General features: G+C 44.6%; 2 protein-coding genes across 8 annotated transcripts; both read right to left on the reverse strand.

Annotated features, from left to right (window-relative positions):
• Window positions 1–470: 470 nt before the first annotated feature.
• fxr2 (FMR1 autosomal homolog 2) lies at window positions 471–16,473 on the reverse strand. Of its 4 annotated transcripts, XM_027026466.3 has the most exons (18): window positions 16,129–16,473; window positions 15,739–15,951; window positions 12,697–12,749; window positions 11,439–11,532; window positions 10,878–10,949; window positions 8,953–9,101; window positions 8,701–8,794; window positions 8,435–8,551; window positions 8,142–8,312; window positions 7,491–7,569; window positions 6,711–6,868; window positions 6,348–6,434; window positions 3,927–4,146; window positions 3,341–3,520; window positions 2,994–3,197; window positions 2,790–2,888; window positions 2,514–2,608; window positions 471–2,278 (listed from the first exon to the last, which is right to left on the reverse strand). In XM_027026466.3, the coding sequence occupies exons 2-18, from the start codon at window positions 15,787–15,789 to the stop codon at window positions 2,171–2,173; spliced, it is 2,031 nt and encodes a 676-aa protein (XP_026882267.3). In that variant the 5' UTR covers window positions 15,790–15,951; window positions 16,129–16,473; the 3' UTR covers window positions 471–2,170. The 4 variants fall into 4 exon arrangements, with proteins under 4 accessions (XP_026882267.3, XP_026882268.3, XP_081550898.1 ...); XM_027026467.3 differs by having other exon boundaries at window positions 6,759–6,868; window positions 15,739–16,473; XM_081694772.1 differs by having other exon boundaries at window positions 2,514–2,578; window positions 15,739–16,473.
• Window positions 16,474–17,925: 1,452 nt separating this feature from the next.
• On the reverse strand, window positions 17,926–26,836 carry si:dkey-165a24.9 (UDP-glucuronosyltransferase 2C1). 4 transcript variants are annotated; one of them, XM_027026471.3, is made up of 4 exons: window positions 22,235–24,076; window positions 21,948–22,081; window positions 21,166–21,748; window positions 17,926–20,851 (listed from the first exon to the last, which is right to left on the reverse strand). In XM_027026471.3, the coding sequence occupies exons 2-4, from the start codon at window positions 21,985–21,987 to the stop codon at window positions 20,497–20,499; spliced, it is 978 nt and encodes a 325-aa protein (XP_026882272.1). In that variant the 5' UTR covers window positions 21,988–22,081; window positions 22,235–24,076; the 3' UTR covers window positions 17,926–20,496. The 4 variants fall into 4 exon arrangements, with proteins under 4 accessions (XP_026882272.1, XP_081551125.1, XP_081551124.1 ...); XM_081694999.1 differs by lacking the exon at window positions 17,926–20,851 and adding an exon at window positions 26,746–26,836 and having other exon boundaries at window positions 21,637–21,748; window positions 22,235–25,677; XM_081694998.1 differs by lacking the exon at window positions 17,926–20,851 and adding an exon at window positions 26,617–26,787 and having other exon boundaries at window positions 21,637–21,748; window positions 22,235–25,677.
• Between the last annotated feature and the right edge of the window lie 664 nt (window positions 26,837–27,500).

A 27,500-nucleotide genomic window follows, 5' to 3' on the forward strand; every position in this document is an offset into this window, starting at 1 on the left:
ACAACAGTCATAATTCACTTTAAGGAAACCATTTTCCAACTGAATTAGAGGGTGTTTATATTATGCACCTTTTAAAACAGTAACAAGCGCTGTTCTGATTGGCTGCCATGCATTGTGCCTCGTTGAAAAAGCAGTGAAAGCTGAAACATGTCTGCAATGTTAGTGGATGGGATGAACCTGCTACAGACTGAAAAGGCAATGATGAATTCATTTACATATCATGACATCAGAGAAAATGATTTCAAAATGGACTGTCCTTGCAGATTTGATTCCATATGTGGACTGGGGAAGCAAATGTTTTCAACTTTAAGAATATTTATATGTTACTTGTCTTTCAACAAAGCAGGGGAAGTTCCATTTTCCATGACAAGGGTTGTTTAAGACAAGTCTAGTATGATGACTATGAGAATTAGGGCTTCCAAAGCTAAATTAGCTGATCACATCATAATAAAAACAGACAAATAAAGGGCTCATTCCAGAAATAATTTATTTCACCTCCATTTTATTCATTTTTATGATGTGAAAAGAACAACCAAAAAAGTTTGAGAGCATAAACCAAGATGACAGTAACAACATGAGCCAAAAGGGAGATGGGATTCTCCCAATTGTGTCTTTTTGACTGCAACAATCAGGAACAGCAGACACCAGACACCTCGATTAGTTTTAACGACCCAGTCGCCTGGCCTCCGAGTCACCTTGCAGGAACTTCACGTTTAAGCCTCCTTGCCAAGAGACATGGGAAGTCTAAACTGTATAGTGATCATATTTGACTGTATGTCCTCAAATACCTTCATATGTATGTGTGTAACTCTCAAATTTTCTGAGGCTGTGCTACTCCCCCTACAATGCGCCTTCTTGCTCAAGTTGTGTAAAATCCCCAACCAGTAGGGGGCACCATTGAGGAGTCATCAACTTTGCTATCTCTCAGCATGTATCGAGTGTGTAAACCACATTTTAACATGGTATGAAAGTTGCAACTGTGTGCATTACTTTTAATCATTCTCCCACAAGATCACTTTTCCGCTCTCCCTCCTCCAAAAATAGCTGTGGATTTGGGGTGGGGGGGCTTAGAGGCACTGAAGCTTGTTTGGATATCAGTTCAGGCTGAAATTAGCACGCTGGGTCTGCAGGTTTGTAACTGTCCATCCCTGGTTGGTTCAGTTTGTAGGGCCGTTCTTAACACAGCCACGCCTGTCTGCTCCTGTCGCGCAGGACAGGGAGAAGCGGACACCCATTCCTCTCCTCTCATTCAACCCGACTGGCTGCATGGCTTCCTCCCTCTCTGCAGGGAAGGCTTTGACATTATTTCACGATTCTCCGAATTTATGTTCTATTGTTGCATTGCTAACAACTACACATATACCAACGCACTCGTACACACACGCACAATAAACGCTGTTCAGTTCATAACTCCTACTACAGATGAGTGTTCTTAATTTCATGTTTGGCATTAGTATTCAATTTTCTATTCCTTTTCAAGCCTAACCCAGCAACTGGTTTCTTAAATGTCTCGTCTCAGAAAAAAAGAACAGTATCTTCCGTCCCATGAACAAAACAAAGAATACTCGTTTTTTTTTTGTTTTTTTTTTCTCAAATTCAAGGCACAATGTCTCTCCTTGTCCTCACACACCCTTAATCTCAGAGTACCAAAGGCCTCAACTGTTACTAACACGAGGCTCCGCCCACATTACCGCCTCTCGGCTAGCTCCTCCCCTTGCCACTAACACTGCTTCAGAGATGCATCTGTTTGGGAGTGTGACCACAATCCCACACCAGTGGAAACAAACAAACAAACAAAAACAAACAACGACGACAGTGACAAAACGGAAAAACATTTCTCCAAAGTAACAAATAGTCACGTCCTGTGTTTAGTTACGTCAGATTTTCGAATCGTATCCACCAGCTTTTTTGGCAAGCTTGTCTTAAATAAGCACTACGTACTGATAGATAGGATAAACATACACCGTTACGTGTTTTTAGGTAGATGCGTGTCTTTTTTTGTATCTTTTTCTTTTTCTGCTCATAATCTCGTATGAATTCAAGATTTTTAGTCGATTTTCACTTGTCTGTTTAAAGGTTTACGTAAATGCAAGCAGGGACAGAGATCGCCGTAGTGTCTTGCTCTAGACGTGGGTCTTGAGGGGTGAGACGACGTTTTGTATTTTTCAATTTACGAAACACCGTTCACCAGGGTCAGAGCCTCCCCAGATGATGCTACGCCGTTGCTAGGGGAACGCTTGGAGGGGGCTCGCTCTTCCTTCACACTAGTCCCATTCTCCTGTTGAGGGAAGTCAGTGAGTTGACATGTGAATGGCCTATATTTTACTGCTAAAGCCCATCATGCACTGTGGACCCAGCACTGAGCCAGTTTTTCTTCATTTTTTCAATACAGCATCTAAATACACAGGCAACTAGAGAACTACACAACATATAAAAGGACTTCATCTGAAACAGCCCATAAAGAGAAGCCCTGAACTCACTCCTTCCGTGATGTGTTCTTATAGGTTGTGTACCTTAGTATGGGAAGCATGCTGTGTTTCTTCTTTCTTTGCCGGAAGGTTCTGTCGACTCTGAGATTCTGCACGAGAGATGAAGTCAGCCACGGTAACTGCAAACGACAACAAAAATGACTCGCGTGTCAAATGTTTGAGGTGGGCTGGAATGTAGCCAGGCGCCCCTTACTCTGTTATACATGTATAAGCAGATCTCTAACACTACTGCCATAAGCCTGCATGTGAAATTCCAGCATTTGCTTAGTGTTTAAGGTTTTGTCCACCTCTTTCTCTCACCTGGCTGTCTGTCTCGGCTGGCGGAGCCTCCCTCGGGACGGTTGCCACGATTGCGGCGGCGGCGGCTTCTGTTTCGGCGCTGTGGCTTGCCCTCCTCCTCTAAAAAGCAAGCGGGCACATTCAGCTTCCCTCGACCGCTGCGACAGGGACAAGCATCACCTTACCCCGATCGGAGCTCAACCCCCCGCCCCTTCTCCACCTTACCCAATCCATTCTCGCTGGCAGCAGCCTGGCTGTCAGATTCGTTGGCGGCCGCGTCCATGACACTGGGCTCCTGGTCATTACGACGGCGGCGAGAGCGTCTCCTGCGATCGTTGCCACCCGTGCTCTCACTGGCGTCTGTGTCTCCGCCCATATCACCCTCACCCTCCAGCAGGGAGTATGGGTTACTGTCAGGGTCCCTCAGCACTGAGACAGACAGACAGACAGACAGACAGACAGAAAAAGGGGTAGAGTTTCAGATAAAGTGCACATATTGAGAGATTCCGCATAAACAACTGCATAGGCTCACACTGCAACACACGTTCGGATGAGCCGGTTAAGTCGCGTACCTGAGCTGATGGTGTTGGCGCCGCGGGATCCAGGGCCTCCACGACCCCTGCCCGCGCTGTTGCCACGGCCGCGACCCCCTCTCCTGGCACTTCTGTCCTCGCCACCCACTCCGCGGGGTCTCGGCTCCCGCTCACCCAGCTCCTCCGTCTCAGAGGCATTGGACATCTCGGAGTTTGTTCCTGCCGGGGGCAAACAGCAGAGCAGAGCCTGAGCAGGCAGCACCGGTGTGGAAGTTGCTGGTTTTAATCCTGGAGAACGTCTGGACCACGTTTTTAACACTTCCCAATACACCCGGCAACTAAAAGGCTGATGAAAGCATTCAAGTGTTTGGAGCTGAGGTAAAGTAAGTACACAGGCCTAAATGTTCCTTTTCAAATCAACAGCAGCTTAAATAAAACTAATTAATTATTTTATTAGGGTAAAGCTTGGTGAGTAAAACGAAAAGTTGTGCAAGGAGAATTCTTTTGCTCTCTTGGGTTATGGTTAAGGATGACTCTACTCTAATGGTCATCTTTTAGTGCACCTCCGTGTGTGTTTTTAATGTTTATGGAGCACATGTGGAGATGCGAGGGGCAGTAAGCTCACCATAACCGGAATAAGAGCTGTTGGCCTTGCGTCCGCGGCCACGCCCACCGTACGTGCGTGAAGTCTGGAGGGAGTTGCTACTCTCATCCGTCAGGTAGCCGCGCTCGCGCTCCGTGGCACCGGCGGCACCAGCGCGGCTCGGGGCTGCACGGTAACCCACGCCGATCTGCCGGAGCTGTTCGTCGATCTGCAGTCGCTCCAGACGGAGTTGTTCCACCTCCTACCAGGGACAGGGAGAGAAGGAAACTGCACTGACATACAGTCCTACATGAAAAAGGAAACAAATAGCACGAAAGATCTATATGCTGATAAGGATAAGATGAGAGGATTATCTGAAGCAAAACAATAAGAAGGGGGACAGAGAAGAGTGCAAATGGAAATGGAAAGAAGAGGTCTGCATGGGAGTGATGTTTTAAATCCCACTCCCACGTACTCTCACCAAAAATCAGCAAAACTTTACTTTTCCTGAAGTAATATAGCTAGCGGACATAAGGCCAATTTACTTTTGTTATTCCCAGCCTGTTTATTCTTAATAAATGCAACTCAAGAAATAAAATACAAAATTTTTATTTTGGTATGCTATGCATTTCTACAGATATAAAATAAACATAAAATACCCATACAAATGTAAGTGGCCTCTATAAACATGCATATCAAAAAGATAAGCTATCTACATTAACCAGCTCATTAAAAATAAAGATGCAGCCTATAGTTTGAAAAAGATCCGAAAAGAGACTGTGTAAAATAGTTGTAAAAGTTGTAATAGTTGTAAAATAGTCATTTGTCCCTTTAATGAACTTGGAGGATAATGTTTTGTTTGGTCCCTTGGAACTGTGGACATACTTTAAAAACCAAAAGGTACCCAACGTGTGGCTTTCTGACATTTATCAACATCAGCTATCAGTAACTGATTTCCATCTGTGATCGTCATGACTGGAAATCGCTGGCATATGGCAGACTGGTCTTTAGTTGGCTTCATTGTGTTGTACTGCCCTCTCTCTAGAGCACTTCCCACAGTGGAGGCTGACTGACTGTCAGCAGGCTCTGTCCTTTCTACAGCACAATAATGCACTTCCTGTGTTGACTGGAACTGACTATTTAGAATGAGTTCATTCCTTTCTGATTAATTATTTTAATGTTATTTCTTTATGTATGCATGCTAATTATTACATGATTGATATTAAGTGAAAATTAAAATAATACACTATTTATTCTTCATTTGCAGGACTTTTCTACACATACCCATTGAATGTGTAGCATGCCTGCTCTAGCATGCCCTGGATTGGTTAACTCTCTTCCGCTCGTGACCCTGACATTTTGTCCCATGTGGCGAGACGTTGTGCTGTACCCTGCGGGTCCTGAGGGAATGCAGACCACCACTGGAGAGGACTGGCAGGGAGGGTCATTAAGAGGAGCTAAAGTGCACTGTCAGCAGGCAGCCAAGGTGGGTTTGAGCGAGGGGTGTGTGTGCATGTGCACCACAGCGTGAGCGGCGGAGAAGATGTCGCTGCAAAACGCGACAGCTGGGCTGTTCAAACGACAGCTGAGGGCAGGAGGAGGGGTGTCCTGGAGAACACCGGGGGCTATTCTGAGAAGCAGAGGGCCCCGCAGCACCTAATCCACCCCACAACCTACCACCCCCAAACTACCCCACTCCTGCCCCCTGCCCCCCGCAGGGCGCTGGGGCTATTTTTAGCAGCAGTTGGTGATTAAAGGAGAGGTGTGCGATCGGCACCCTTCCATGACGACGGAGGTTTGGTGTCTCATCTAGAAAGTGCTGCCATTTCCAACACTATGGATAACTAAACACAGCGATCTAACATGGCTGAGTAGCATCTCTGTACCGCCCCCTGAAAGTCTGGACTTGTCGCTTAAGAATATAGTCAATAATAATTAATTTAATTAACATAAGAATATAATATTTCATCAAATAATTTGTAGGAAGTTGGAAAAAAGAAAACGTTTTTTAGATGTGTCCCGGATGATGTACAGAGCTGAAGATGATTCCAAAATGACTAATTAAAACTATCAAGACAGACATGATGAAATTAATACTATTTGTAAAAGTAGTGATTAAATCTCAGAAAGTGCAGCATCAAGCTTACTATTTTTTCCAAAATACTTGAAATAAATAAATGACTAAAAAGACCTTTTAGTGTTTGCTTTATGTTGTAGAGATCTACACTGTAATAGTTAATGGCCATTAGTGAATATGTTTCTGAATGCTGATTAAATCCTGTAATCAGAAATGTGTATCTGAGTAACCATTTGAATACTGACCATACTGCTCCCTAAAAACTACACAGAATACACTGCTTGTTGTTGACTACGAAGGATTTGGTTCTGGAAGAAACTATACACAGTACACGTTGCTTGCTAGATTAGGTTGGGTTTTGTCTTTGCGGCGGAATCCAGGCTAACCTGTAGGTAGGCCACATGATACTCTAGCAGAGCCTGGGCATTACTGATGTTCTCCTTGGTTCCTACGAAGATGAAAGGAACCATACCCTGACACACAGAGAGAGAGACAGAGAGAGAGAGAGAGAGAGAGAGAGAGAAAGAGAGAGAGAGAACAAACAAGAGAAAACACCACAAGACATGAACAGCAAGCAGCAGTCTTCAATACAAAACATCAGGACATGGGTCAATCATGGAATATGAAAAAGAAGCTTAAAAGCTTAAAAACAATGGGATGTACACGTCTGCATGTCTGTTAGAGCTAGCGCAGTGTGTTGGGGGTGTTAAGGGGGTGGTGTTGAGGAACGGATTTAGCAGGTCGTTTACCTCTTGGCTGGAGGCAGCGTCTGCACTGCCAGGCCCCTGACTGCCTACCTCTTCCCTGGGCAGCTTTTTGTCGTTGTCCCCTTCGATTCGCACCCGCACCACACCTGACTTGTCCACAATCTCCTGGATGATTTTGCCACTTTTGCCAATAACTTTGCCTGTGTTGAGACAGAGGGGCTTTACTGATGAAGGTTTTGGGAAATTAAAACATACAGATGAAGACATTAAAGTATGCGCCACCTCCTTCTACAGTAGCATTCCCACCCAATGAGATTGTGACCATGTAGAACGCTGCCCACGTTTGTACCTGGCATTTCTGGGTATTCAAGTTCCCATTTCAAAACTTTTAAAAATCATTTATTTATACAAATGAGCACTTGCATCACGAGGGAAGAACAAGGAGCAGATTTTTCAACCCTAAACATATTTCTCCTCAGTAGCAAATACCACGCATCCAGCTAAAGGTATTTCTTTGGTGATTTGTACGTTAACTTTGCTTTGAACTGAATACAGAACCGTGCTGAGTTTCTGACAAATTAAACATTGTAAAGTATTTTATTGCTTCATCTTATAAATGACTTTGTCCACCATTTTTGCTGGGAGTTGAAAAGGAAGCTGTCAGCTTGTGCTGAATTCTGGGAAAGTTGTGCTGTTGCAGTTGGCCAGGAGAACAGCTACAGGACACAGGAGAGGCGCACCAGCCCAGCACCACGCCGCACTCCAGCTGGCCTGAGTGCCACATCCACATCCATCCGTTCCGATGGCAGTCTGTGGACTCACCGACAAGGTGCCGGGGCACCTGGAACGAGTCTTCTCTGAACTCCAGATACACCCTGGCCTGCTTCACAGCTTCTGGGGTCTGCCAAGAGAGAGAGACAAAGAGAAAGAAAGAGACTGAGCAGACATATGCAGTCACTGCCAAAGAGAGAGTGACAAACAGAAAGAAAGTGAATACGCAGTCACTGCACAGACAGACAGAGAGAGAGCGCATATGCAGCCATTTCACAGCTACTTCAAACGTCGAGCAGCAATATTTGGGAACAGACTGTAATTCTGGCCTATTCATGCTGCTGCAGACATGACGATGCTTTTGCACAGTAAATCCAATAAGTAAGCAGCAGGTGCTCCAGTAGCAGCAGCACCTTCACTGCAGTTTACACATAAACACACTGCACTCAATGCGTCCTTGTCCTCTGAATGAGGGCGTTAATCAAGGATTGCCATCCAGTTCCCTCAGGCTATATGGGGTTTTTGGATATTCATAATATAAAAGTTAACTTTAGGCAGTGCATATGAAACCTCAGTTCACAAAGAACACAGAGCAGTATTCTCAACACTGTTTACCATCATCCATATGTTAGACGTGTACACACACACACACACACACACACACACACACACACACACACACACACACACACACACACACACCTCTCCATAGATCCTGAAGGTGCAACTCTCCTCCTCAAGCTCGATGGCAGTGACACCGGGCACTTTGCGGGCCTGCTGAATGTTGGCGCCGTGGGAGCCGATGGCCAAACCCATCAGATCCTCCCGCACTCGCACTTCCTCCTGATAGGCCGACGCCAACTGCTTACTCGTCTGGGGCACATGCGAGGTATAGGAGAGACGTTAGCCTGGGTGTGGGTACTGTGTGTGTGTGTGTGTGTGTGTGCGCGCGCGTGTGTGTGTGTGCGCGCATACACACGCGCACACAAGCATACCTCCAGGTGTTTGGTGGCCTCCTCGTTGCGGGACATGAGCATGAGCTTGGTGCGAATGCTGCGGAAGTGCATGTCACTCAGGAGTGTGGCACGCTTCACTGTGGACTCGTTGGTGGACTGCAGAGAAAGGGTATGTCCAGCTCACGTACTGTTACGCTTATGCACAAACACACTCTCGCGCTCGAAGAAGGAGGAGGGACAGAAAGAGAGAGGAACAAGCGCGAGAAAGTGATAGAGTTGGCGAGAGTGACAGAGAGCGTACTGACCAGTACGATCAGTTCATGTGCTGAAGTGTTGTAGAAGATGCAGTTGGCTCCAATTGCTTTCCTGAAGTCTTTGTGGATGTAGTCGTTTAAACAGCTGCCAAATTCAAAATCAAGGGCAAAAATCAATAGTGGGTTGATTCACTGTCAATTCAGATCTACCCCTCCTCACCACCCCTGCTACTGTCCCAATCAGTAAGTCAACTCCGGTAACCTGAGGGTGAGCACACATGCATGTGCTTGTGTCACACTCACATTTCTCTAAGGTCTTCAGGCACGGCGATGGTGACTTTGTGGAAGGTGTCGTGAGAAGCAGGACTGTTGGGGTTCACTGGCCGGATTCGTTCAGAAGTGACGATTTCGTTGTATGTGGCGTCGCACGCAGCGTACTCGATCACATAGAACTGAGGAGCACAGACAAGCATCAGCCAGCAGCCACAACGCAGCTGCGCCAGCTCCACCTGTGAGCTTGGACGCAGCACGACTACACATGCAGAAATACAACTCCCCATCCACATCATTAATAACCACACTGAAGGAGGGCTGTTTCTGAACAAAAATGAATGAAAAGCATCCTAGAAACACTACTACTCACTGTTAATAAAAACATATGTAATAGTAATGTAGTAACATTCACATAAAATCACAGTAAAACTTATTTAAAAAACCCCCACAAGAACAACAACTTGCAAAAGTGTGAAGGAATTGTACCCTTCTAAAACACACTCTACATGATGGGCAAAAGGCACATAGGAAATCAGGAAGATCATTCATATGGTTAAGCTTTGGCCTAACCAAGAAGGCCCATTCAATAATCAGTCCAGTCAGAGCAGAGCAGCAAGACAATGAGTGGGAAGATTTCCATTTCATTTGCCAAGCTTGTCTGTGACAATATTAACCCATTCATTAGCCACATGCTGCAGTATGATACATCCTCAGATCCAGTAAACCACTATGAGAGAGAATGCACAACTGATCTCAGATCAGGGAGAAAGGGGAACTGCCCGACACAGTAATACGCCGATATGGCCAATAAGCGTGCGTGTGCAGTATGACTCCATGGGCTCCGTGGTGGGGGGAGGCAGAGGGCACCTGAGCTGCCAGGGCACCGCGTTACACTAGGAGAGCCTGTCTTGCTCTGCTGCATTACCCAGTGTGCTGTCCTAACCCAATTAGACAGGCGGCGAGTGCACATGTGTGCATGAAACGTGTCTGGCCCAAACGCTCGCCATGAACCACAGGGGCCATTCAGTGGAAAGCCAAGCTCTTTGCTCTAGGCTGGCTTCGCCCCAGGCAGCACCTGCCACCTTCCATGCTTGTTTGCGCACGCACACCATTCAGTCATGCATCAAGCCTGCGCTGGAGAGCATGCATGCGTGCCTGTGTCCCACTGAGACAGCAAACGGGCCTCTGCTGTGGTGTCACTCCCAGAGGCAACTGGTAACCTCAGCACCATATTTGTTGATTTCAAGTTCGAGTACTCAGATCAATTTGAATGATTTACAGGCCTGTCAGAACATGGACACGTGTAGATTTCAATTATTTGGGGTCATATTTGCTGTAGCTTGTGTATGGGATGTGTAATTCTGTTATCACTGATGAAGTCATATGCCCTAAGTGGTGAGTTTATGGGTAATTAGGTCAAAGCTGCATGCATCTGTGTTATTAGGCTGAGATGGGCTCCCAAAGGGCTTGAAGTGCTGCCAATCAATGCTCCCAGCCAAGGCCTGAGGGCCACATGGCTAAAGCACAGCTTTGCAGCACTGGGATTCACGTTTAAGACTCAGCAGACCCCTGTGCTGACCACAGTCCAGGGCCTTAGTGGTTGGCAGAAGTATGAGGGCAGAATGAGCCCCCCGCCCAATCCCCACCCCTGTTGCTATGCTACACAGTAACCACTTGGAAGTCTGCATGGTTACAAGCCTATAGTAATCTCCTCAGAGTGCTATGCAGCTTAGAGTTTGGAAAGATCTGGTGCGAAGCTACTTGTGAATATGAGGAACTTGCAGTATGTCCTTATAGTAAAGAGTCACATATGGCTGTGAGATAACCACTCTGACAGCAGCTCAACTACCACAGTGGAATAAATAAGAAACAGACTGAAATCCAACATGCACACACAGTCTCAAGCGCACATGGTGTATATGCACCCAGCGCTACCCCATCGGTCGCCAACTCACCTCGCCCTTCATCATCCTCACCCTCGCCAGCCACCAGCCGCATGGCTCCTGCTCGTTAGCGCGGGAGTACACCTGACACACAACAAAAACAAGGTGGTGAGCGTGAAGAGTTTGTGTGTATGATTGTGCCTGCTTCTGGAAGTGCCAAGAGCTTATAGTATCAGTGGAGATCATGAAGAAAACATGTACACATGACTCCCGTGCACATCAGATGCCTCAGTGTGTTTCAGGCAACTTTTGGTTTGGAAGGAAGGACATGCTTGAACAAAAAAAAAAAAAAGAGAAAAATAAAAAACACAGTAACATCCATCACTGATTTAGATGAACATGGAGAAAACTTAACAGCATCTTAGGATGGAAACTTCAGGTAAAATCAAGACCAGCAAGAATTTAACTGTCCATATGTTTTCTATAATAGCACTCTCAAAATGGCACCTCCCCTCTTTTTGCAACTCCCAGCAGCTGTCAGCTGGAGAAGACAGTGAAACGAGGTGGTCCCAGAGCCTGCAGGAGGTAATGGTTCTGTGTTGTAGGGTGTCAGTCTGGAGGCAGTGGTCCTACCTCCACTTCCTCTCCTTCGCCAATGTCCTTGTGGTAGTCCGTCGGCGGCGGCAACCTCACGTCGGTAAATGGCAGCTGTCTTTCTGGCTGCCAGCTATTAAAGAGGACAAACACGCACACATACACACGATTATGCTACTACCAAGACATCTTGTCACTTTTCAGTCCCTTGTTCCTGTCTGTTCCCCATAGGGAACAGGCAGTATGACGAGAACGATTTCCCTCTGCATATTTAACAGATGTGAGGTTGAGTTCAATCAGGAACACCCAAGACAGAAAGAGAAGGACGCAGAGTGCAAGATGCTCCTCAAGGCTCCAAGAAATGGTCTGACAGAAAGAACGCAGGGGAGAGTGTGAATGCCTGTCTTGCTCACTCACACACTCAGACAAACATCCACAGCTAGGAGAGCAAGTCATGCTTAAACATGCTTAGTCAAAAACAAAAACAAACAAAAACAAAAACCTACGGGTGTACCCATTGTTGTTTCTCCCTTTGACATGTACTCAACTTTGTCTCATTCCTTCACATTCATCTGAATACTATACATCTTAAAGGACACCAAATATTTGAGCCAAACACACACTGATACAAGCGCGCAGGAGAATGACTGCAGTACTGGTGGTCGCGGGTACGGAATCCTCCCAAGAATGGTGAGGACATCATTCCAGCCCCACCCCCCATCCACATACCTCAAAGGGCTATTTCTGGCCCACCCTCATGTAGAGAGACAGAAAGAAACAGAGAGACAGAAGGAGGGATTGACAGAGAAACTGCAAGACATGAGAGCAGTAGAAGCACAGAAAGCCAGCGAAAGAGCAGAGAGGGAGACAAGAGATCAGGCAAGAGTGAGCGAGCTGGAAGCAGCGGAGGGAGGAGAAGGGCAAGGGATTCTGGGAAAAGTGGAGGAAGTAGAAGTATGAACAACAGGAGCTAGCACAGGTGCTGAGAGGTAAAGACAGAGTGAAGGAGGGAGAGAAGGAGAGAGAGACTAATTCCATAGGGGGAGGCAAGTGAAAGGTCAGGGCAGTGTGAAAATGTACCATGTGTTGAGTTAAGGGTTCTGAGTGACGATAACTGCCAGCAGAGAGGCACACTTGTAGGTGCTATGCTTAATGAGGCATTAGAGTTAAACTGGGCCCAAACTCCTCGGTATCTCGGTCAGCGGTTTATTTTGGTTGCCTGTGTAAGGCTTGTATCGGCCAGTCATGCTGCCATTCAGAGTGATTAGCTGCAACCAGGAAAGCTGAGTGAACTTACTTGTTTTCAAAGACTATTGTGACGGAGTCTTCATGGACATCTTTGATGAACCCCTGAAAGGACAAAGTGCAATTTAGAGTGCATTAGGGTTTAGAGCAATAGTGGTCAATCAAGGCAACACTGCTTACACAGCAAACCTTCAACCAAACCCCCACGGGCCCCAAAAAATAAAATAAAAAGAATCAAAAAGTTAGCAAAACTATAGAGCACAAGCAAAGCAAATATGTCCAAGAGAGAGCTTATTGCAGCATATGATGCAAGAAATATGATTGAGCCATTTGAGGGAGAAGCAGGTGGAACATAGCACTCTTGCTCCATATGCAGGCATCTCTGGTCACAGGCTGAGCCTTCATCTAGGGAGTCCCTTCTCCAACCCACCCACGACACGAGTGTGGAAACGGTCATTCATGCACATGTCACCGTTACCATGTGACCACTAAGGAAAATGAACCACGTGTTGGGAGAGGGAGAGTCTACCATCATTAGGAGATAAAGAGAGAAAGATGGAGACACAGAGCAAAGACCTTATATCTCAAAATCTGTTCCTCATTCATTGTACCAGCCCACAGATGTATTAAGTACACCCCCCCTGCCCCCCTGTCCAACAGTCTCATACAGGGGAGGGGCAGTGAAAGCCCTGGCACAGTGACACTCCCTAATATAGGGCAGGGAAGGAGGAGAGAGGAGGAGGAGGAGGAGGAGAAAAGACAATATAAGACAACTTATAGCTCACATGCTTGAATGAATGGTCACAGGTTTCAAGGTAATGTGTATTCACAGATATGTGTGGGCCTAAAATTACATATTGTCTGCTACACATACAACTAACTTGGTCAAGAAACAGTAGGTATTGCAGGTTAAATGTTTAGGCTGACATAGATAGATCAGGTGGTTTGCGATATCTGAAAAGAAAACAAACAAAACACTTTGGATAAACAATTTATGAAAAGCAGGCTGACAGCGCAGAAAGAGACTAAAGTATTTAACCCTAAATGCAGGTCTATGGCCTACAAAGCAGTATATATTGTCGTGTATCCTGTGCATTACAGTAGCCACTTGCAGAACCTCCACCAAGAGAATGCAGCCAAGCCCCTTTTTAGTCCAAGATTTCTGGGAGCAGGACTCCAGGGAAGGGTGACACGGGGCAGCAACGGCTGACAGGTCAGAAGTGGAACTTCATGACCATGAGACTACAGTGGCCAGGCGAATGCCATAAAGAAGCCAAAGGGGCACCCAAGTTCTGGAGTACCTGACTCGAAACCCATGCCTAGGAGGGTAGTCTACTCTTTAACTCCCAAATAACTGTTAAGATGAGGACAGCTTAAACCGATTGACCACCATTTTCAATTTAGCTGCTACCCCTTGGGAATTCAAACATTTGCGTGAGCACCAGGGACTACAAAATGTTTGCTCTATAATATAGTTCCAATGAGCCCATTACCCTTTTCTTTACATGAGTAAAATGAAGCACTGCTGTAATCCACTTACAAAAATTATATAGCCATTACATGCTTGCTGTGACAAAGCAAAGAGAGCATATACTTACTTTTACTCTTGAATGACATTTACAAACTGAACATGGCTTGAGTACAAATATTGGATCGACCCTGTATTCAATAAGCCTGTATTGAATTCTCATAGAAATAGAAAAACAGGAGAAGGTTTAGGTTTCAGATGAAGGTTTAGGTAGTCGTCCCAAAAAACAAGAATGATGTGACAACATTTTGTGTTAAGGGCTAAAGTTTTTGGACTGGCTGAAACGAAACAGGATTTGAAGTGAAACACCCAAACAAGTAGAAGCAGGGAGCAAGGTGTGGAAAGGTGGACAGAGATGGGGGAGCGAAGCAAGAAGAACAAACTGTCATAGGATTAGGTGAGAAGTGCAATTACTGAAAGAAAAAGAGGCAAACAGGGAAGGGAGGAAGGAAGAGCAGAGAGGGGGTCAGTAGACAGCAACAGCACCAGTGTTAAATTAACTCCTGTGAAGTACCTCCCCCACAGAGTCACGTCGGATTCAGTCAGTTCAATAGTGGAGATACCACTGAGCAGCAAGAGGGGGGTGGTGAGAAAGACAGGGCGTGTTGAGTGTCAGGGCTGAGATCACCTGTTCCTTTCCCACCTGCTCTGGTCCCTCATAAACAAACCTCTAGACAGCCACCGTCACTGCACAGTGTAAAACATGTGCTCTACTACAGCAAGCATGAAACCTGTGACATAACCAGCCCAAAGATACCCACAATAACAATCCAAATGCTCCCTCAGTGCCTGAACCAGAATCAAAACATTAGATGAGATGCTCCTCGATGACTGAATGTCATCAGAAAAGAGGGTCTCCTTTTGAAAACACTGATTTAGTACTGTGATGTATACCTCTCAACCAAGTAACCAGCTGACTAGCACCAAAACCTGCTAGTCTGGGCAATGCTGAAGCCAACGGGGAACATTGGTCGGAACAGCAAGCAATCCCACACTTTTGCCAACAGCTAGGTTGAATGATGCAGCTCTATTAATAAAAATCATCTTTGAAGATTTGGGTAGAATGACGTCGACATCTTCATATCCGAGTTAAGCCGAATGCAAGGGAATAGTGACAAGCGACTAGTCCCATGAACGGATCTATTCGGCGAGATTTGCTGATATGAAACATCATACACTTAACATTACTATTCAACAATGTTTAAAACGTTTAGGTCTAGAGCACCGTGTCGTAAGGATACCTTTTTCAGAGATGACCGACGAACCGCCTTAGCGGTGTTTTGTTTTTAGCTCGCTACCAGTCATGCTCTGAGACTGAATAAAATCCAAGGAGGCCGTGACAAGCGTGCACCACAATGGCTAACTCTGACCCGTACCAGAGAAAAGCAAAAGCTGTCGAAAGCGACCACATCACTCCTCGGGCCTCCTCAGAGAAGTGATACCGAATCTCATCTCATTAATAGGCCCGGAAAAAAAAACCCTCTAGTCGTCCAACACGTGCGAACGCACTGGGATGAACGTGCAGGATACGTTTAACTTATGATAGTAGTGTTTCAATTAAGTTACCTTATAGAAGGCCCCATTCGAGCCGCGCACCTCCACCGCCAGTCCATCCATAGCCGCCTTTACGTCCCCACGACTGTGCCTCTCTACAGGCGCTCCGACAATGTGCGAGTCCACCACCACCCCCAGGTTCGCTGGCCCTTCGCCGTTGTCCGGCCGCTTGTGGATTTCCAGTGTTTCGGCTGGAGCGAGAAGGGCAACGGTGACGACGGGGGGCTGAGCGGCAAGAGATTTCAGCAGTTAGTTAGCTGACACCCTGCCCGTCGGACAAGTGAACTCAGTAGCTTTAACGCTAGCCAACCACTGGTAGCTTGATAGCTAGCAAGAGCCCCCACTTGCGTCGTTTGCACTGAGAACAACACCGATCTAGCGTAAGGTTAGCTAGCTCGCTACCTGATTCTTGCTGAGGACCGCTGGCTAATGCCTGAGGATGGTGTAGACGCGATGTTAGCAAACAGCTAGCTCGGTCGCTAGCTAATCAGCTAGCTATCACCGACACCCTCTGCCTCAGTTGCCGGGGTGGTAGCTAAGTAACGCAGTAAGCAATTCGCTGCATACACTGTGGTATTCGTAACTGCGCTGTATGTAGGAGTCGTCTTAAATGTTTCAAAAACCCATTAGCTTAAAAAAAAAAAGCCTCCACCCTGAAAGCCGCTGTGCTGTCCTGTGCTATCGCCCGGCAACTCCTTTTACCCCTGTTGCCCGTCCCCTCGAGCGCACGCCGTCAGAGTGAAAATGCGAGTGTGAATGACCCCCAAATGTCCCGCCCCTACTACTGCAAAAGTCCGCCCATACTGGTATTTGCCGTCTATGATTGGACAGCACATTCGTCGTTCCAGAATAAGCGTATTATTCATTGGTGAAGACAATGGAGGCTGGTCAATACAAACCCAGTGCCTGCACTACCGATTGGTTGTAGTTTCTTCATACTAAATTTAGGTGACTCTTTTCACTATCCATACCAATTCACAAAACCATTTGTGTATCCAAACATATTTGAATTGCCAAGAAAAATAATCATACATTATGGATCAGAGATTATCATGCTTCTGTATATTTTTCATAATTTTTTACCCCCTAAATAAATACTTCGGAAAAATATACTCTAAAAGACAAATGATGTAAAACGACCTATAATTAATTTATGTTGAGGTAATAACATTCTTCCAGGCATTAGGCAGATCCAGGATGTAAAGTCACGTCTTTGACTGACATTAGCATTGATGCAGGTTTGCTGCTCATTACTGACAGCTGACTTCACAGTTGTTCATGATATAACAACAGAACGCCTAGATACATTTCCAGAAGGCATTTTAATGTTGAGATCTTCCTTAAAATGGTGTTCAAAGTAATTATCATGCTATTATCTTATTATGACCTTTTATTACAGTGGGAAAATGATTACTAGTGAAGACAATGAAATAATGAAAACAATGAAAACAGCAATAACAACAGCAAAGCCGAACCAAATGTATTTTCATCAGAGTGTACTATACAGTGTTGCATGAAAAGTAGTTTTATAGAAGTAGGCCCAGAAAAAAGTATAACAGATCATAAGAGGGTCATGGTAGAGATAGCTGTAAGTTTAGCATAGAGGTTATTCTATCCCTGATACAGTCTGTTAATCTTTGTTATACTCTGTTACATTCTCTTACATTCTGTTACAGATGTGTGAACATGCATATGAATTCAATTAGCACAAGTCAAAATAATTGATAAATCACAGTTAAGAGCTGCTTTGAATATTGGTTGTTTTTTTTTTTTGTTTTTTTTTTTTTTGTGTGTGTATTCAAAGCTTGTCAATAGTTCTATGTGCAAAACAAGTCATGAAAATAAAGTCAGATGTCAGCTGTGTTGCCTGGCTGAAAACACAGACCCTCATTGTCAGCTTTGTGAACCTGTTCTTGGGATCTTTGTTAACACCAGTAGAGGGCAACATAGCTCTGTCTGCCATGTCCCAGTATAAACCGTTGCCTACACGTGGTGTTGACAGATTCAGTTTTTTAGGCTAGTCTGAGATTAAGCAGAGAGCATGCACAGAGATTTCAGTTAGTTCACTACTGAAAACAAAAAAGGCTACAATAGGAGTAGAGTTTAAAGAGTTGGATGGGCTTGAAGTTTGGTTTAAGGCACAGCCAGCAGACACCCACACATGCATGTACACACATTCATACACACACACACGCATGTACGCACACACACACACACACACACACACACACACACACACACACACACACACACACACACACACACACCCACACATGCATGTACACACATTCATACACACACACGCATGCACGCATACACACACGCACACACACACACACACACACACACACACACACCCACACATGCATGTACACACATTCATACACACACACACACACACGCACATGCACGTACAAACACACACACACACACACACACACACCCACACATGCATGTACACACATTCATACACACACACGCATGCACGCATACACACACACACACACACACACACACACACACACACACACACACACACATACACATGCACATGCACGTACACACACACACACACACACACACACACACACACACCCAACCCCACAGACACACACACACACACACACACACACAGACACATGCACACTTGCATGCATGCACACACACACGGAGACACACACACATGCATGCACGGACATACAGACACACACATGCACGCGCGCGTGCACACACACACACACACACACACACACACATGCACACACACACATGCTCACATGCATGGATGCACAAACACACACACACACACACACACTGCTTCTGGTATGGCTGGAATTAGTGGTTCCATATAGTAGCCGTAGAAGGTTTTTTTCACAGATAAGATGTCTCAGCTTAAAGGAGAATGTTACTTTCTGTAATCTAAATAAACAAAACATTCCAAATTCATTCAACAAAAATTAATTCCTTTTTGTGTTTGTTTTCTTACAGCTAGACTTATCTTGCTTACATTTAGAGTGAATATTCATTTTTAATCCCTTTAAACTCTTGTTAATGCACTATCAGTCTTATTTCTCTCAGTTTTTTGTTGGTTTCTCTACCAACCAAGTTCTTTCAGCATTCAGCAGTCACATCTTACTACTACAAAACAAAAAAAATTAGAAAGGGAAAAATAAACTTACAAATGTAAATCTTAGCCTTTCCTTTCCAAAAGGTGATTTTCCTATAATTACACAAATTGTAATTAGGAAATATTCCCAGCCACTTTCTAATAAACCAATAAAAGTAGTGCAAGCATAATATTCTACTGTGTCTCTCTCGGAGAGGCACACGTTGTCCTGTAGATGTCATACTTGGATGTCCATACTGAGTATGTATTTATTTTGTTAGAAACATGTACCTTGTGCTCACAATCACTGACCATTTTTTATATTCACACAGATGCATTTTACTGGTGTATAATTGCTACTTTAGACCATTCGGTGCTGTTCTCCGTCATACTCGTCACTGGTCAGTCTTTGGCAACTCAGCCACGTCTGACAGGCTATTACTGGGAGGACAGTCCATTCACAACGCTGACATGGTATTGTCAGGGTAGCAGGTTATGCATTAGTATGAGTGTGTCCGTGCTGCTAGAGCTACTGCTGGCCTGAGAGTGGTCTGCCACCCGAATCAATGCACCTGAGGTTCTGTGCTCAGAAACGGACCATGTGATCAACAGCTGGAGGATTACCTACACACGTTGTACATGGGACACTTTGGGCTGTAGGGCCTACCTATCCACTTGAGAGGCGCTTTGAATAAATAAATATTCATAATAGTGCATAGTGAAGGTGTTATGTAAGTGAGATTCATCTCCAACTCTGGGTACTTGCTTTTTTGGGAAGGTTTCTGTTTTTCCTGTTCTAGCAGACCTGACAAACTCATTCTCTAATTTGTTAATTATCAAGCTTGAATTTATACAAAGTACAGACCTTGGGTTTTGCTTGTTGACTCTGGAAATGGAATTCAGAACACTACCTTGTATAAAAGCATAAAATAAAATGAACTATATATGTTTGTCAGTTGATAGCTCTGGAAACCTTTATTCAAGTATAGTTGCTACAAAGAGACTGTTTCTTCAAAAAACTACTTGACTAGTATAGAGAGAGTGAAAAAGAAAAACACTTATGTATATAACCTCAACAGGCAATGGCCGGCTGCGAACAGCCAAAGTAGACATTGAAGTTTTGCTAATAATTAATGACTAGTATACACCAGTATAAAGCAACTACAGTTGCTGTAGCAGCAAAATAAACTAAAGTCCCAAACAATTATGTCATAAGCTTCATTGCTTACGCACACAAAAAAGACTTTTAGACCGCTGGCTACTTTTGGACTCATATTGAACACAAAATTCTATATACCTGAACAATTTAAGCATACTGAAATGTTAAATATGGCATGATATGTTTTTGATCCGTTAGTCTCCATTGCCTGCAACAGCTGGCTGCCTAGCTGTCATCACACAAAAACTGACCGTGAACAAAAATCAGTGCACAACAGAGCCCACACAGCCTACATACCAGCAGTCCCAACGAGCAGACCGATGCAATCGTAACCTTGACAGGTCATTCTTCAAAGACACCTGATAAGCTGCATCAACGTCATCTCATAAAAACCTGCCTTCCAGAAAAGAGCCAGTACAGATTAACATCTGCACATGGGGACATCTGCACATGGGGACATTTGCTCTACAAGTTCGCTGGTCTTTTGGATCAAAGGTCATGAACCTCAGGCCTGGGTGGGCAAGGTGGGGGGTGGCGTTCTGAAGCAGGGGAGTGACCTGCGTAGATTGAGGCGTGCATCGTGACAGAGGAATGCATAGAAAAGGGGATCTAGTAGGGTGTTTAGACTGGTGAGTCCATAGCAGATTCGGTACCACAGGTAGACAGAGCGCTCCAGGGCACACTGGTCTTCTGTTAGCAGCAGTGCTACAAACCTGTATCCACTGACCATATGGTAGGGACCAAAGACCACGATGAAAATAATAGTGATGACTGCCAAGGTACCCATGATTCTGTGACGCTCGTAGTCGGAGACAGAAGGGGAGTTGCGGAGTGTTAGTCCAATTCTGGCAGAAGTATACCTGTGAGAGACCAGGGCACCAGAGCACCAAGAACCAAAGGTGCAAGTTTTTAAATTGACCAGGTTATCAAACAACTGGAATAGATTTCTGTACTAGTCTACATTCCTCTTACGAGACAGTCATGCTTTTATCTGTGTTTTGTATCTTGATTTCCATGTCATCATATCAGTGGTTTTAAACACTTTTCCAAAACACATTTTTAGTGTCCTAATCAATTTAGACCATATTGGTTCTGTCACAAACAAAAACATAGTGGCATAGAGCAACTAAGCACACACTCAGACATGCTGTCTTGTCTCTGGTCAGCTACTTACCCCAGTATAGAGCAGGGCATCAGAAAACCCAGTGCCACTGTGGCTATCTTAAAGTAGGCATATCTTGGGCTGACAGGATACTGCTCCAGACACAAGCCATGCTGGGGCTCAAACACAGATGGGTACAGGCCGATTAGACAGAAAAGAAAGGTAAAGGTCCAAACTACTACCCCTGAGAGTGCAGCGAGCTGCACTTTTCTCAGACCACGGCTGCTTAGAGGGTAGACGATGGCCATAAAACGGTCCAGGGCAATAAGGCACAGGAAGAAAACGCTTGCGTAGACGTTCACATAGAAGACGTAACCAACTAGCTGACAGGTGATAGAACCATATGGCCAGTGGTGAGCTCCTTGTAGATATAGGATCCACAGAGGCAATGTCAGCAACTGAAGAAGATCTGACAGCAACAAGTTAAGGATGTAAACAAGCTGGCAGCCACCCCCACCTGAGCGGCCCAGTTGGTATAATCCCCACAGCGAGAGCAGGTTGGATGGGAGACCCAGAGAGAAGGCCAGGCTATAAATGTAAGTTAGACCAGCTCTGTCTATCTCCAGGGGAAGATGGCAGCTCCCATTTGTCAGGTCTGTGGAAAGAATCAGCGAAACTAGTGGCCTCACCTGAACCCATTCAGCATATCCTGTACTGCGCAGCATCAAAGTGCTGCTTTATAGCAATGCCAGCAGTAGTTGTGAATTAACTAGCTTTGCAGTAAGATACAGTTAACATATGAAACACATATTAAAACATTATGCATTGATAAAGTGTATATAGAAGTTACTTACTTAGAAACATGATTTTGTGGCTTTGACATGTGAAAGACATTTGAAGCTCTGAATCTCTAGCTATTGTTCGCCCTGCATTGTGTGTTGGGCTCAGCCACTACAGTCATCAGCCCCTTGCATTTGTGCTGAAAATCCTGTGGGAAAGATCAAGTTACTTAGCTTATGTTGTGCAACTTCTGTTGTAGTCTACAATACTGCAAAACTACACAATGCAACTAACTGATGACCACATTTATGTATATATAAAACATTATGATGTAAAGGACCATGCAAATATTTCTCCTCACCTCACATCTGCCTTTGACAAGAGACTGCAGCTCAGTGTGTGGGGAACCTGGTGCATGCGTGAGGGGGTAGTGTGCGCCCCTGTCTGCCCCACAACAAGAGGCTTGTCTCATTTTTATTTTTTATTTTTTTGGTGATAATTTCCCGAGGCAGGAAGCCACTTCTAATGCCTTTGAGCAGCCACATCCTGCGGCCTTTCTCCTGCAGAACAAAACCACCCTGTCGCCTGTCGGGGAGCGATATGACCTGGGCCGAGCGGTTCCTGCAGACGGAAGAGCTGCTGAGAGACCAGGTGACAGCCCCTCATGTTGCGCTCGTTGCATGCTCACGTGCTCAAGGACCTCCTTCCCTGTGTCACTGCTCTGGGTTCAGACTGGTGTCCTTATGTGCCAGTACAGTCTGTCACCAGCAGGTGACTGGCGATTATATACAAAACACAGTTGAAGTTTTTAAATGTAATGGTCATGGTGGGTGTCATATAGCTCGGTTTGGGCATTTAAATGTCATTGTAGTCGATAAACTTTAGTTGATGAATTAAGTTGACGTACTTAGGCCACTAGATTTATGCCTGGTTTATGTGTGCGTATGTGTGTTTACTGCATCTGACACTGCAGACAGCCACACCTTACACAGATCAGATGTGGCAGCTAAATGAGAAGAGGAAGGTATGAATGACCTCCGATAAAAACCGGAATGGAACCAGAACAGAACCGTGCGACGCAGTCAACAGGACATCCATATAATGTTGAGCACAATTTTATGATGCTACATTCTTCACACTCATAACTACAGCTTTCATAGTAATTTGAGTGTACTTACTGAATAATTCACCATACTTGCTTCATAATATGGTGTCAGACTAATAACTACGAAATAAGACAGGAATTTAAATGGATAAATTATTGAGGTATACTAGTAAGTTTATAAAACATTATAGCTTTGAAAATTTTGGATTAAATGGATTAAAAGACTAGCATCTTATAGTAACCATACACTGGTAATTATGTGGAAAATACGGTTGGGGTAACTGTTGAAGCAAATTATTTAAAACACAATATATGAGTTAGAATCACTGGCAATGTCATAAACACGCTCTCAAATTCCCTTATAAGACTAAAAGTATACCCAAATTATCCTTGTCATGAATTCAAACTATGTAGATGTTGTATGGAGTAGTATTTCTGCTCTACAAAATTACTGTAGTAAATTTAAATATATATGTAACGCAGGAGGCTTGGCAGGATGCATAGACGAAAAACAGAGACATTTATTTGGCACACATAACCCAATGAAGAGCAGCTAAGCACACAGGCTTACAAGGGGTCAAACACAGACAAGCACCAATGACTAAACAAGACTATAATACATGCTTAGTAACGACGTAAAACGAGGAACAGGTGTGATACACAGGAAAGGCGTGGCCATACAAATGAACACAGACACACACACACACACACACACACACATACACACACACACACACACACACACACACACACAGGGAGACGTCTGGGAGGAGGGGGCCGTGCTGTGACAATATGTTTATCATAGTAAAGCATACATGTCATCTGATCATATACAAGTTTGCAGGAATTTTGCTGTACAGTTCAACAGTTACCCAAATTTTCTTATATTTTCCTTATAATTACCATGAAATGATTAGAAGTATTTCCCTTAAATCTATTTTAATCAATATTTTATAACATGTAACATTCTAGTGTTATAGTGTATGTGGCCACAATCTAATATCTATTCTGCAAGTTATGAAATATTCTTCTTCATGAAACATACCAAAACTGTTGTGGTAGATGCACAAGTATCTGTAAACGTTCAGTGGGCGCAGGTTTAGTTCAGTCTATCTTTTGCTTCCTGTCTGACTTACAACAAAACAGCCTACAGAGAGTTACTGCGGCCCAAAGTGCTGCTAAAATAATGACTAACAGAAAGAATAGTACATCCAGACAGTGGTAAGAGTACCATGGTAGATTGTTCCCCTCTGAGCGCAGGTGTGGAGCTCCTTTGTGTCTTAAGACATACTCAATCCAGAAGATGGCAGTATCTAGAGAAGATAGGGGGCGATCACGGTGAAGTACTGACATTTTCTGTATGCTGCTTCTGTAAGTGGGATTCTTAATGACATCCGTGATAGCTTCAAGAAAGTCACTTGAAGTTAGCGTGGCGACCTCAAGCACTCGAGCTGCTCCTCGAACCTCCAGTCGAACTGCATTGTCAAATTGGTCAAAGAGAAGTGGAAGAACCAACACAGGGACCCCATGGTAGATAGCCTCATAGATACCATTGGTGCCACCATGAGACACAAATGCACAAGTCTTTGGGTGACCCAGAAGATCATTTTGAGGAAGCCATTCAAGTAGCAAGGTATTATTACCCAGTGATGAAGGTCGCTCACCCAAGTACCTCCAAATGATCTTCTGAGGAAGCTTAGCGAAGGCAGCAGCAATGGCTTCTGTGATTTCTTTGGGAAGGGAAGTGACCATGACTCCCAGAGACATGACAACAACCCCATGCTCCGCAGAGCTCTGCATAAAATCTTCCAGCTCTGCAGGGATGGGCTGGGCAGGCCGACACTGGAAGCCACCTATGTAGACTGTGTTGGGCATGCTAGGTCGTGGAAACTCAAAGATGAAGTCGACACGCATCAGCCAAATGTCTGCTGAACGCTGCATGGTGAGCAGATCAGACCCTGCCGGAAAGTGGCGCTTGAGCAATTTGTCGTAAATGGGGAGGATAACAAAGTGCTCCTGTAAGACGCTGACCAGGTATCGTAGGATATTCTCAGTCCTCTGCAGGATGCCCATTCTGTCACTGAACAGTGAGTTGTACACGGGGACATGGGACGGAGGGGAAGGAGCCAAAGCCACATGCGCCTCTCCTGCATTGAGCCAGCGCACATTATACACCATGGGTACGTGGAGATAGTGGGCCAAAAGAACCCCAGCAGGGAAAGCAGGGTCAGTTAGCATTAGGTCAAACTTAGCATCCTGCAGTCGTCCCATCAGTGATGCGTCATCCAACATAGTGGAGATCAAACCAAGAGCTTCACCGTGGAATGACTTCAGCACAGCGGTTACGTCTTTCTGCTGTTCAAAAAAGCGCAGGATGGGCGTCATCCTTTGTAATGCCAGCGATCGCTGCACCAAGGTCTCGAAGAAAACTGGGCCGACATCTTCTATCTGATTGTAATTAACAGTAACAAAGGTGTAAATGGGGCAGCTGTCCTGGATGTACCAACTCGCTGAAGAGCGCACCACTGTCAGGCTGTGGCCCCGCGTGTGGAGCTCCTTCAGTATCACCTGCATGCTTAGCCAGTGGCTGCCATCTTCAGGAAATACTAGGATCCTACCAGCACTGCAAGAGCCAGCCACAAAAAGCAGACAGAAGAAGTAGAGGAACTGATCTGCATTCACTCCCATCTTTCAGTATGCTGAGAAAAGAAGAAACAGCAAATTTTGTGACACTCAAGTCAAGACTGAACTAAAAGATATATAAACACTCAGTAAGAACTCTATTAGGTATGCCTGTCCTGTAGCTGCAGTAATTTACAATTTACGATTTCGGTGGACTAATTTAGGTCAGGATATAACTCACTAATAATATAATCTCCTCCCTGTATTTATATGTATATATATTTGGGTGATGAGAGCATCCTAGCAGAGACATATAAATCAATTAATGATGAATCCCTGGAATGGCACAAAACATTCTGTACAACTACACCTTTGATTTATTGTGGGCTCCTATTAAATATATTCAAGTGGTGAGATTCCCTTTACTCCCTGGCACACCCCTGGTGTGGCATTCTTAGAAGGGTACGTCCTGCTCTAAATGACCACCCTGAAATCAGGACCAAGAGATACACTGTGAACATTTTCTCAGCTTGACGCCCTTTAACATACATAAAGCTTTGTCTTAGTATTTATAGACTCCACTCTGCCTGCCGTTAAACATACTGACAAGAAATCTCTTTCTCTCCCTTCTCTCTTTCTCTTTTTCTTTCCTTCCCTTGCTATATTGTTTTCTCTCTATAGAAGTTATAATTTTAGCAATGTTAAGAATATCAGTCTTAGCAGTTTTAAGAATATCAGTCTGTTGATTACAAAGACTCCCCTTTCCTTTCTAGCAAAAACATACACACACACACACGTTTAATCTTTTTTTAACACACCCGCCTGTGAATTTTTAAATGTTATATTTCTATAATAATACAATAAGAAATTCTATAATAATGCAATAGGAAGTCACAGGTTATTTTTTAAAATTGACTTGTACTGATCTGAGCCATTTAGGTGTGTGTCTGAGACATGAACATGCAGAATTGTTTAACAAACAGAATGTAGAGGATGTACAACACCTTTCTTGTTACCAGAAAATCTTCAGTTGTTTGGTGGAAATCAAGCCAGCTTCAAACTTCCAAAACGTATCCACAATGTCACTGGGATATAGATATATTTAAGCACATGGTTTATTAAGCTTTATAACTCAGCTGACATACCTACTGGAGGCTGCTGGTTTCCCTGCCTCCTGTCTGTGCTGGGTCTTCTCTGTAATGTGAGATTCAGACTTGCCAGGGGTCATGAATGAACACACAGTGCTGGAATTAAATGGAATGTAGAGCATCCTAATGAATGTTTTTTTCCTCTTGAAGCAAAACACATCATGGAATTAGACTCAGTATTCAGCTCTCGAATGGGGGCATGACTAAACCGCCAGTCACAAACAAAGAAGCCCCTGAGGCTTTGCTCTACTGATAGTTTTACTCTCCTCACATTTGTGGGTGCCAAAACCAGCTTGATTATATCACTTACACAGATAGACAATATTTTCTTTTACATTTAAACCACTTTATCAATGGATTATGAGAAAAAATTCCCCAGAATGCCCCCAAACATTTTTATTGCACAAATTTAATTAATTCATTAATTTATTCATTCGGTCATCTTCTAAACTAATCCAATTCAGGGTCACGAGGGGCCAGAGCCTGTCCTGGGACCACAGAGGGCGAGGCGGGAATCAACCTTGGACAGGGCACACACACGCACGCACAAACACACACACACTAACCCCAGACAGCGCGCCAGTTTATCACAGGGCACATATGCACACACACACACACACACACACATACACACACACACACACACACACACACACACACACACACACACACATGCACACACACGCCAGTCGACCTAACATGTACATCTTTGGGATGTGGGAGGAAACCAGAGTGCCCGGAGGAAACCTACG

This window comes from Electrophorus electricus, chromosome 13 (assembly GCF_041902795.1).
Source record: "Electrophorus electricus isolate QZ-2024a chromosome 13, ASM4190279v1, whole genome shotgun sequence".
In the NCBI taxonomy this organism is placed as follows: domain Eukaryota; kingdom Metazoa; phylum Chordata; class Actinopteri; order Gymnotiformes; family Gymnotidae; genus Electrophorus; species Electrophorus electricus.

Coding starts and splice junctions, on each gene's coding strand:
- fxr2 (XM_027026466.3), bottom strand. CDS start 15,789: ATGGATGGACTGGCGGTGGAGGTGCGCGGCTCGAATGGGGCCTTCTAT. Junction 3,198..3,340: donor CGCCAACACCATCAGCTCAG/GTACGCGACTTA, acceptor TGTCTGTCTCAG/TGCTGAGGGACCCTGACAGT. Junction 2,889..2,993: donor TGCCAGCGAGAATGGATTGG/GTAAGGTGGAGA, acceptor CTTGCTTTTTAG/AGGAGGAGGGCAAGCCACAG.
- si:dkey-165a24.9 (XM_081694999.1), bottom strand. CDS start 25,666: ATGGGAGTGAATGCAGATCAGTTCCTCTACTTCTTCTGTCTGCTTTTT.